The following is a 10,817-nucleotide window of genomic DNA, read 5'->3' as shown; positions in this document are numbered from 1 at the left end:
ATATGACATGACAGAGCTCTATTGAGCAAAGCTTTTACGTATGATTTTCAGATATGCACGTAGTTATAATTATTCATGATACGATTTTCATCATGCGCTTTACGATACTATATTTTTACGTTGCACGCGATTTTATGATATATTTACTTGTTATTCACGATATATACATGAGAGTCTTTAGACTCACTAGACTTGATTGTTGTAGGTACTGATGAAGTCGAGACGGAGGGCGTAGACCAGTGAGCGATCTTGTGGCAGCAGTAGTAAACCCGAGGACCTCATGATTTAATTTATGCACCTTTTATTATTCAAACTCGATTTTACATGTTGGATTATGTTTAAATTGTTGTTTGAGATATTATGTTGACTTCCGCTGTTATTTTAAAGTTAAAATTATTTACATGTTTATTTTATCAATTGGGCAAGTTATTTATTTATTTAGAAAATTTTTAATAATTCCGCAAAATTTTAAATACGAAATACGGGCCTTTTCACACTTAGGGTTAAGTAAACATGTCACTTGATGCATTGATGAGTCTGCCATTCACTAACTTGACATCTATGTGACTCTCGTTGCCTTGAAGTGTAGGGCTACCTCAGAGGGTCTCCAACCGGGCGAATTCCACGTTTCAAGTTTCAAGTTCGAGCAACAACATTGTGCATAGCCAATTCAATAGCACTGAAACACTTTCTTTTACTCTTTTTGTTTCTTAATTGTGTTAAAAATTTTAAAATATTTTAAATTATTTGATTTAATATGAAGAACATCTACATAACATAAAATAATAAACATCAAGTTTTAATAATCTGGTAAGTCGGATCTAGATACTACTTTATCTTGGAAAAGTGATCCAAGAGTATATAGTTGCTTGTCAGCAAATGGATCCTTGCTTTAAAATGTCGTAAAGTTCTGTTCTCATTATGTTGTGCCAATCATGGACAGATCTTGTGCTTCTCTACATGGAAACATGTCTGAGTGCAGAAAATGTCGGTCGATTGAACCCAAAAGAAGAGGTTTTCTGCTCCACCTTGACACTTCATCCACTTTTGAAAACCCGACTGGAGATACTCCCGATGATCTTCAAGATAACATTATTTTGGGCTTTGTTGGAATTTTTTCTCATGCAAGGTAACACATCGATGTTTTTTTAGTCATGTTCCACCTTACAGATTTCTTATAGTTATGCTATTGCAATAATTGACAAATGGATAATTTTTTTCCTTTTGCATGTTACGGATGAGGGAAAAATTTCTCGCAAACTTGTGGAGTGCATCAATACATATTTATCAGAGGATAGGACCAAATTTAGGTGGCAAATCCATGGAAATTCATCAAGCAGTAAATCATTTTGTGTTTCGGTACTGGTTTGCGGCTCATGATCAAAGTCTAAATGTATCTTGAGCAATACTGAATTGATTTTTTGATTTGTAGTAAAACGTTTGCAATACTTCTAATTTGTCCTTCATCAACAGGATTGTCTTATTTGCTATGGGAAGTTGCAAGTAAGTTTAACTAGGGCTGTGGATGACGGTTCTCTTTTATTAGAACAATACGTGGATGTGAATAATCATGTGATGAGCAAGGAGCTTGATCAAATGAGCACATCCAGTGCCAATTTGTGTTCCTGTACTCTATTTGTCTCTTCCCTGTGTGGTGGATGCATTCATATTTTCTTATTCTTTTAATTTGTTTAATATCAATACCTCTTCATCGAAGGAGAGGAGAGCTTCTGTTTTCTGTTTTTCTTTTTGCCTTCATTTCAAAATGATTTCTTTTGGTACCTGTAGAAAACTATTTTTTTCTTGTTAGGGTCTTGCAGAATTATAACACTGCAACTTTGGAGCATTCTTATGATGTTCTGTTCTGGACGTTGCAGTACCAAAAGAATTCAATTTGATATGATTTGAAACTGTAATAATTTGATGCTGAAACAAACACTATGATGTTTTACTCTTTTATCGGTTATAACTTATTTTTTATGTGCACAAATGCCGTCTAGTTTCTTTGTTATTCATTTTAACTTCTGACCTATTGTGTATTTCATTTGATGGAATATGCTTAAGACTCTTCTCACCAATTTTTTATTTGATTTGAAGGAATCTGCTTGGGCTTTCTTTATTGATGTTTTTTACTGCTCCAGGTGTGAAATCATTGCTGAAGTCAGCTTTTCCTTGAATGAGGTATATCATATTACATGCATAGAGTAAAATATATTTTATTATATGTTCCTTGGAAGATCATTTCCAAAGTATTTTCCATTTATAGTCATATGCTAATTTAGAAAATAATGCAATATTTGGTTGTATCATTTGTGGGGAAGGATGCAATCGAGGATTCTTTGTTCACTTTTCTTTATAATGGCTTATGGCAATCATATATTGTGGATGGACTGGATTGTTGCTCATAATGTATTAATACATATTACGTTCGCTGCTTCTCTCTCTCGCCTTTCTCTGTTTTACTCTCGTTGATATTTTTTCTGGAACTTTATGTCAACTTCCTTTTTTGATGAAAAATGTTCTAATTAAATGTCTTTATGTTTGGATGGCGGCTGGGGCTTACTAAGGATAGAGAAAAATAAACTCCATTAACTTTCTTGACCACTCTATGAGGTACCGTGTTTGTATGATGTCTAATGCAAGGACCTGCTTGCTATTCTTTTGTTTTTTATTATTGTGCATATTTTTGTTTTATATTTGAAATAATTCTGCAGGTTGGCATGTGATATGGAACCGCCTTATGCGGAGTTTGCCAATAGTTTGCAATGTCACCTCAATCGTAAGCATCATTTTTTCATCAACGACTCAACACAGAATGACTCAGGTGTGTGGAAACATGGCTATTAAAGTTCACATCGTATCTGTCTTTTGATTTCCTTCATGTTATTTCAAAGTTGTTAGAGTGTTTGGAAAGAAATTAAGTTGTTCTCACTCTACCAAAATATTTTTAGTTTATGATGACCATGAGAAGCATACAGGTAGGCATCTTATTGCGGTTCTAATTTTGTACTCTTGCAAAATTATAATTTCTTAATCTAATATTTAAGGTCATGTTTATAAACTTGGTAAGAATGTCGATGCTTTAATATTTTCATAAAATAGGTGGAAAGGAAGGGTTTACCTTCCCACTATCATGAAATGCGTTAAAATGGTGCATTTGATTTTTTGCTTCATTCCTTGAGATGCAAATGTTGTTATTGTGTGCTTGTTTCCTGTTGCTATATATCATACTGAATGACTGTGTTAGTTATTCTTACTCCTATATGTAAGACTGCAAATATGTGTGTTTCTTTGAAATTTTTCGGATAGAAAAATAATTTTCCTTCATATTCACAACATTTCTTTATTTTAGCTTTTGAATTCAATTTGGATGGTTGCATTCTAAAAGGGTGTTTTCACGTGTTTTCGTTTTATTGGAAGGATTCATCGTGTACCTTAAAAATATTCGTTTCTTGCTGCTGTTGATCTGCAATATTTTTTTTTTTTATCTTAGGCAGAATGTGTTACCAGCTCTTTTGGCAATACTTAACCTGAAGGTGCCTTTCAGTTAAATCACAATGGCTTTGATATTTTGAAGTGATTTGATGAGGTTGATCATAATTTTTGATAAACGAGAATTTTTTTTAACAATCTTCAAATGAGTTCCATCACATGTAGGAGATTCTGTGTCACAATTTTGGGTACATCTGCATAAGAAATGAATCCCATCAAATCAATTCTAATCATGCAGTTGAAGAGAATATATGATGAATGTATCCAATTTGTCCATGAATTTTCTTATCCCCAGAACTACATCTTTTTTTGTATCTCTTTTTGTTTTTGCTATTCTTTTATGTGTATAGGTGGTGCAGGATGTTGACATTATTTAGAAAAATAGACCGGCCTCCTAATTACATAGGAATTCACAACACTGAATGATTGGTTCTTTTTTGTGCTGCTGACAGCTGCATATGCCCTTTCTGCTGGTTCTAGTCCTCTTCTGTATGAGTATTCAGGATTTCTGCCACCGCTCTATGATGCTGAGCCTATGGAGGAATTGGCCAAGGTATTAATCTTCCAAATCCATCCTTGTACTCACAAGCCTTTTGATCTCACGTATGATGGCTACCCTATAAAATTGTGTCCGATTTTTGGTAAATAGAGGACAGTCCAAGTGGTTTTTTGGAATGCTCAGTTGTAGTTCTTGCGACGATTGATATTGATTCTGGTCCAAAGATGTCACATACTTCTACTTTTGCTAATTTTTAAATTTTGATATCTGATTAATTTTCACCTTTAGTTATGATCAATTTGTACGCTTGCCACCAACTCTAAGAGATCAGCTGCGTAATGAAATGGAAAATCATGTTCCTGAATGCATAAAGGAAGTAGAAACTGACAAGATGCTGCTCTAAGAAGTTCTCTACGCATGTGGTCTCTTAGCTAATTTCATGTTCTGCTCGTATTCACCAAGGTCAATCTTCACTTCATTCTCCATTGCGGCACTAGTCCTTTTATATGCCTTCACTTAAAAGCTTTCGAACTAAGATGTGTGCTCATTGTTGAATACATGGTTGAACTAAGCTGTGTGCTCCTCTGTAAACTTTCGCCAAAAGCATCAATGTTGGCCGAGTAACGTTCAGAACTCATGTTCCCTGCAATGTGGAATCTCTCGAACCATGCCCACGATGATTCCAACATCCCGGATTCTATGTACATTCGAGTCAAAGAAGATTGTGTGAATTCGTCAATCTCCAATCCTCTTTCATCCATCTCCGAGACAAGATCCTCAGCTTCATAAACCATTTGCCTGATTGAGAATGCGTAAAGGAGGGTTCGATAAGTGACAGCATCTGGTTCAAGAGAAGCATCTTTCATCTTCTTCAAATAGATCGATGCCATATCGATGTCATCGTGCTTAGCATAAAGGGAGATGAGAATGTTGAATGTTCGAGTATCAGGAGAGCAGTTAACCTCCTCCATTTTCTTTATCAGCGAGGCAACTTCCCCTAGATGACCATTATTACCATACATGTGTATCACAGTATTGAAAGTCACCGTGGTGGGCACAATATCTTCTTTGAGCATTCTTTCAAAAGTCTCACTTGCTTCTCGGAGTTTCCCACCTTTTCCATAAGTGTCGATCAAGGTATTATACGTATACACGCTCAAACAAGCATTTGCCCCCGAATCACCATTAGCACCACGTTTGCTCCTCGATGTAACACTTCTAGGCTCATCCACCACCCGCTCACTGACCGACCATTTCTTGAAAAACTCCTCAGCTGTCTCAAACTCCCCTGCCTTTTTATACATTTGAACCACATTCCCCATGGTCACTTCATCTGGCTCCATTCTACGTTCCTTCATCAATTCCAAATACTTGATTGCTTCCTCCCTGAACCCACCTTTGCTATACACATCAATCAAAGTTCCATAAGTTGAATTTATTGGCTGGATCCCCACAACCTCTCAACCTCACACCACTGCCGCGCTTTCCTAAGAATCCTAAGCATTATGTTGTAATGAATGACGTTCACTTCATAACATCCTTTCCCTTTAAACCACTCGAAAATCTCCATAGCCCTTTCCCACTGCAACTGCTCTTTCAAAAGTATGCTCCTTTCTTTGTTAGTCAAGTTCATTGCCCAAGGCTTTAATGCCTCGTCCAAGTCCTCAACAACCTCCAGAGCTTCCAACATCGCAGGCATACACCCCCCATATCTCCTCCATTTCGTCGAACATTTGGCACGCTCTTTGTCCTCCACTCCCCTTAACCCACCTAAGCCACCATTTTTCGCTCAGGTAAATTACCTGAACATTTGATGTCCAGGTTTGTTTAAGAAAATGCTATAAACTAGCACTTTCTGCCTCGATTTTTGGACTTTATTGTATGGGGACATGAGCATGAATGCCTTGTTGATCCTCAGGTTCTGAACTCTCAAGGCATTTTCATTGGTTTTACCTGTTGCTACTTGGTTAAAGAATCCGATTGAGTGTTTTTGATGACAGGAAGTCCCGGGCATGGGTTTCCACATTACTCAACCTGGTTCATCTGTAGCAACTTCGCTCATTGACGGTGAATCAAAACCAAAGCATGTCCTTCTTCTAGAGGTTAAGGTAGTTATTGACCTGAGTTTTTTCTTCTCATTAAATATTTTTGCATGTGCTTGCTTTTATATTCCGTACTTTTGTTTTTTAATTTTTCAGTTTTGATTTTGTAAATTTGATTTCATTACCAGGGGAATCAATATCGACCAACCAAGATACCTCTCAATTCAGTGAGGCCTTTTGAATATACAGAGGTAGAGACATTTTTATGTGTTCCACAAGTGGATGAATTTCCATTGAGGTACTCAATTATTAACATACAGGTAGTATTAAAGGATGAACCCGATATTAATGCGAACGATCAGAATTCTATCCTAGAATATTTGGATAACGTGGTAAGGGCTTCACATTTGTCCATGTTCTTTTTATCCTATCAGATAAACAAAATCAGACAAGTTACCTCTTCTGCATTTGTTGCATTGTTGGTTCGTCGATACCATGCTACCTTTTTCAGTGAGGCCTTTTCATTCTTTTGAGATTGTGTTATTTCTGCAGGTTAGAAATCTGATCGATAAATCTAGTCAAAAGGCTATCAACAAAGCAGAGCTCAAGCTTCCTTTAGTTAGAGTAAAGGTGAAATATTATATTCTTTTTGAATTTTTTTGGCCTTTTCCGCATGGTCCATCCTTTCCAAATTGTTGGTCTAGACAACATTTGTATTTTTACAAACCTTTCTTGTGATTGTGTAGGTAGACTACTCTGGGTTCATGACGATAAACCCACAAAGATTTGTTCAAAAATATGTCGGGAAAGTGTATATAACATTTAGCCAACCCACCACACAACCAAAATGTTCCATGAATGATGAATTGTATGGCATTTCTACGATATATAGGTTGCGAATCCTCAAGAGATCCTTATATTTTCCAAAGCATCAAGAAGAGGTCGAGCTGAAGGTAAATGATATGTCTCATTAAACTCTTTGATGTTTTCATTTTTATTCAGCTGCAAGGCTGTTTTCTAGTTTCCTTATGGAAAATTTGTTCTCATATTGCAGCATAACATTTACTAATTCCTAAAGAAAGATTGTTTCTCATAAAAACACCCCTAGTGAAAATTATATCATTCAATTTGCTCAAAGCTCTTTGTTTTTTTATCCCCTTGAATTGAGCTTGATAGATTGCAAAGGTTCATTGCTTTGACCATTGGCCTATGAGAAGTGTCACTACACGAATTAAGCATGTTTGTCAATATGTTATACTCAATCTTTAGATCAAATTCAATTATTAAGGTAAAAAGTAGATTCAGATTATTCATCCGCTTCCATAACACAATAAACCACCAATGGTGACCACTTCCAATGATCCCTTCCGTTTGGTCAATATGCTGCTTGTATATGCCACAAATCGGCTGTTGAAGCTAACATAGAATTCTCTATTGAAGTTACATAAAAGACATGACTGGTTTTTGTGATTGATGACATGATTGATTGGTTGGAAGGGAGATAATAGGAATTGGATGAATAAAGAGATTCAGAAAAAAATTTCAGTGAATAGACAAGAGCTCTGATATCATGTAGAGTGTAGAAATCTGATACTTTTAATTGTGTTTTGAAAATTTAGACACTTAAGTTATATGGACATTTGTCATCTAAAAAAAGTAGCAAAATATCCTAACCAAATATACATCTCAAACAGTTTCCCATTTTAAATTAATTTTTGACAAGAGCTGGAAAATCTAGTTTTTCCTTTTGATTTATACCCGCCTTTTTCTTTTCAACTATTTTGATAAATGGTAACTATGTAATGCTGCGCCCTAGATAAAATTGATGATTCTGAACGGCTTCGACCAGAAAAGCTGAATCAACAGAACATTGAAGCCTTAGTTGCGGAGAGTAATCTGGTAATAGATTGAATCTTATCCCTTCTTTTTCTTTTTTTTTTATACTTTCGAATCAAATCCTCAGTTGGATCCAGAACATTGAAACCAAATTTGATCCAATGATTACTGTCATAAGTTTTTATACTTGAAAAGGGTTTTTTAAAAATTAAGATTAAGAATATGGCTCGGCTCCAACACCATTTGTGTTGTTTATTTCCATTCGCTCCCATTTAATACAATGACAGTAAATATATTACTCTCGGTGTTTATGTTACGTGCTTTTTGTGGTCTTTTATCTGGACCCACTTTCACCATATAATTTTTCAGAAAATGGAGATACTCCCTGTCAGTGACTTGGACGTTGCATTACACAATTTTGTCAACAAAGATGATAAAATGGCCTTTTATTCCTGTTTGCAATATAAAGAAACTCGCGTAAGTGCTGTATCTTTATTCTCAATTTGTCTGGTGACATTCCTGGTTGTTGTGTAGTAGTACAATTATTATCATTTCCATCAATTTTGGTTGTTTGGTTAGTAGTTGTTTTAATCGCAACAATTAACCAATGATGTAAAATTTTGCCTTTGACAGAATAGAATTGCCGGGGATTCGGATATTCAAAAGTTTGAAGAGGAAGACATAATTGTCAAAGTTGGAGAATGTTTAGAGGCAAGAATATTATTTACTTATCCCCTTACATTTTTCTTGTCAGCTCTTGGTTCCAGCAATTCTTATCACCACGTCCTTGAATTTGTATCCCTCTCTGAAAATGTGCGCAAGCACATATGTAATATGATCAAAGCCCACATGATAGAGCATAGGCCGGTAAACTCTTGTTTTAGAGTATAACATAGGTTATTTTATTTTTCCACACACTATTCTCCCTCCATTGTGCTATTACAAATGTTATGACACCTTTTGAATTGTAATTATTCTCTATTTGAACTGGGTCCTTTTCATTTGGACACAATTATTTGCAGGAACGTGTGAAAGAAAGAGCCTCAAAAACAGTAGGCCAACAACAGTTCACATTTAGCGGCCAATCGTCTGAGGTATGCTTATATCCTATTGCCTAGTGCGAAATAAGATTCTTATAAGATGTTGGCTTGGCTATCTATTTATATTTTGTTACTTGGTCGATTCCATCAGAACCTTACAAACACAAATAGTAATGTAGGATGTGAAGCTTCCTTCAGCGATGACGAGGATGCCACTCTATTTGCTGGCACAAAGTCTACCAGGATTGGAAAGAAAGATCTGTCACAAACTTTTAGGACCTCTCACGACTCATCAGAAGCTGGTAAAACTATTGCCAGAGGAAGGGGAAGAGGTAGAGGTAGAGGTAGAGGTAGAGGCAGGGCTTCCAGTACATTAAAGCAAACAACATTAGACGCAGCCCTGAGTTTACGTCCTTCACGAAGGTCAGTTTTATGTTCTAGAGTCTAGAGGCTACCTTTTGATTTGTTCTGTTTTAATCATGAAAATGCTTTCAACTTTTCATTTCTGTGAGGAATTTCTACATGATATTTATTTCCCTAGATCTGCATCAACTGTTACATCAGCTTCGGTTCAGAGTTTGGCTGATGATGAGGACATCGTGGACTCAGATTCAAATGACGAAACTGAGAAATTTGACTCAAAAGATATTGATGGTAGTTCGGTATGGACAAACTCTCAAGTTATTTCTCTAACAGTAAGTGTTTTTGCTTTTACTTTTTGTTTGATTCTGGGTCATAATTTGTATGTTTGAAGGATGATGCTCTACCTCTCCAAGGCAAGGGAAGAAAAAGAGCTACTTCAAGGGGAAGGGGTAGAGGATCTGCCACAGCCTCTAAGAGGGGAAGAAAATCAGACAGCTCTTCTGCTTCTCTTCAAAGATTGCTTACTAGTAGAGACGACGACGAGGACGACGAGGAAATAGTGAAGAAACTTAGTACACCTCAACCTCGGGTAATTGATATATACTACTTTGAATGGAACACTCGTGTTTCTCGATTTCTTTGCTCATGTTTCTTTACTATAGTTTACAAGTCGAAAAAATGGAAACTAGTGTTATTCCGAGTATGACATGCCCGCGTTCCTCTGCCCTCTTAGATATGTGTATTTATTATAGATCTCACAAGTGCAATTGAATATCTGGATCTTAATTTGCTTATTTTTGCTTGACAAAAGGATTAGTCGCCAAACACCCAAGGATCAGTGTTGTCTCGTCAATAAGGAACTCAAAAAAAAATGTGTAATTAGCTTTGATTGTTAATTAATTAAGATTGTGCTTGAATTGATGAATTTCATTTGGAGGGAGGAGAGATTTGATTTGGGAAAATTTTTAGGATGAATTTCAAATGAGACTTATCTCACTATTGAAATTGCACGAGTTTGATATGGAGTTTACTTTGAATTTAACTTTATGTTTTATTCATCAAAACAAGATAAAGAAATTTGAAATTCATCATTTCAAATCCATCCAAGCACAACTTGAGAAAGAGTTTAACCGGTGATGACTCAAAAGAAACAAGTGCGCTAAATCTTTGGTTTTTGGGAAACCTGGCATCCCAAAATGGAATCCCACGAGTCATTTATTGGAGTTTAACCCCAGTGTGACTGACTCTGTACTTCTGATTTTTTTCTAACATGTATATGTGGATCATATAGAAATTTATAAATTTAAGCTTCCGGAATTTTCTAACATGTATATACGTAAGATGTGAGGATTGAGACTGTCGTTGCTTGAGTTAGTATCGTCATTTCCCGCGACGGAGTTTGGCATTAATGTAATAGATTTAGAAGTAAATTTGAAGGATCCCATATTGTACGGTTAAATTTTAAAACAATTTTATATTTTCATCCAAACAATTTACGAGGTAAAAAAATGTTAAGGTTATATTTAGATGTATGAATTTGGAGTT

At 35.8% G+C, this 10,817-nt stretch overlaps 2 protein-coding genes and 1 pseudogene across 2 annotated transcripts in view; 2 read left to right on the top strand and 1 right to left on the bottom strand.

The window, feature by feature from the left end:
• LOC140963025 (uncharacterized) overlaps positions 1-718 on the top strand; it is a 12,176-nt gene extending 11,458 nt beyond the window's left edge. The window contains exon 3 of the mRNA XM_073422228.1: positions 206-718. The gene's annotated coding sequence lies outside the window, so the exon portion shown is untranslated. The remainder of the gene's footprint in view (positions 1-205) is intronic.
• LOC140963002 (double-strand break repair protein MRE11-like) overlaps positions 1-10,541 on the top strand; it is a 65,295-nt gene extending 54,754 nt beyond the window's left edge. Inside the window, exons 2-22 of the mRNA XM_073422199.1 lie at positions 944-1,129; positions 1,243-1,393; positions 1,474-1,503; positions 2,098-2,181; positions 2,573-2,613; positions 2,715-2,824; positions 3,945-4,045; positions 5,992-6,099; positions 6,222-6,284; positions 6,354-6,425; positions 6,586-6,663; positions 6,780-6,842; positions 6,926-6,986; positions 7,850-7,932; positions 8,239-8,346; positions 8,503-8,580; positions 8,892-8,963; positions 9,061-9,332; positions 9,451-9,571; positions 9,664-9,861; positions 10,242-10,541. Of these exons, the coding sequence (XP_073278300.1) occupies positions 969-1,129; positions 1,243-1,393; positions 1,474-1,503; positions 2,098-2,181; positions 2,573-2,613; positions 2,715-2,824; positions 3,945-4,045; positions 5,992-6,099; positions 6,222-6,284; positions 6,354-6,425; positions 6,586-6,663; positions 6,780-6,842; positions 6,926-6,986; positions 7,850-7,932; positions 8,239-8,346; positions 8,503-8,580; positions 8,892-8,963; positions 9,061-9,332; positions 9,451-9,571; positions 9,664-9,861; positions 10,242-10,409 (2,223 nt within the window). The 5' untranslated portion in view covers positions 944-968 and the 3' untranslated portion in view covers positions 10,410-10,541. The remainder of the gene's footprint in view (positions 1-943; positions 1,130-1,242; positions 1,394-1,473; positions 1,504-2,097; positions 2,182-2,572; positions 2,614-2,714; positions 2,825-3,944; positions 4,046-5,991; positions 6,100-6,221; positions 6,285-6,353; positions 6,426-6,585; positions 6,664-6,779; positions 6,843-6,925; positions 6,987-7,849; positions 7,933-8,238; positions 8,347-8,502; positions 8,581-8,891; positions 8,964-9,060; positions 9,333-9,450; positions 9,572-9,663; positions 9,862-10,241) is intronic.
• On the bottom strand, positions 4,504-5,888 carry LOC140959310 (pentatricopeptide repeat-containing protein At3g23020-like; annotated as a pseudogene).
• Positions 10,542-10,817: the final 276 nt, after the last annotated feature.

Source organism: Primulina huaijiensis, chromosome 2 (assembly GCF_012295235.1).
Source record: "Primulina huaijiensis isolate GDHJ02 chromosome 2, ASM1229523v2, whole genome shotgun sequence".
NCBI classification, from domain to species: Eukaryota; Viridiplantae; Streptophyta; class Magnoliopsida; order Lamiales; family Gesneriaceae; genus Primulina; species Primulina huaijiensis.
This window is presented reverse-complemented; position numbering and strand designations above follow the sequence as displayed.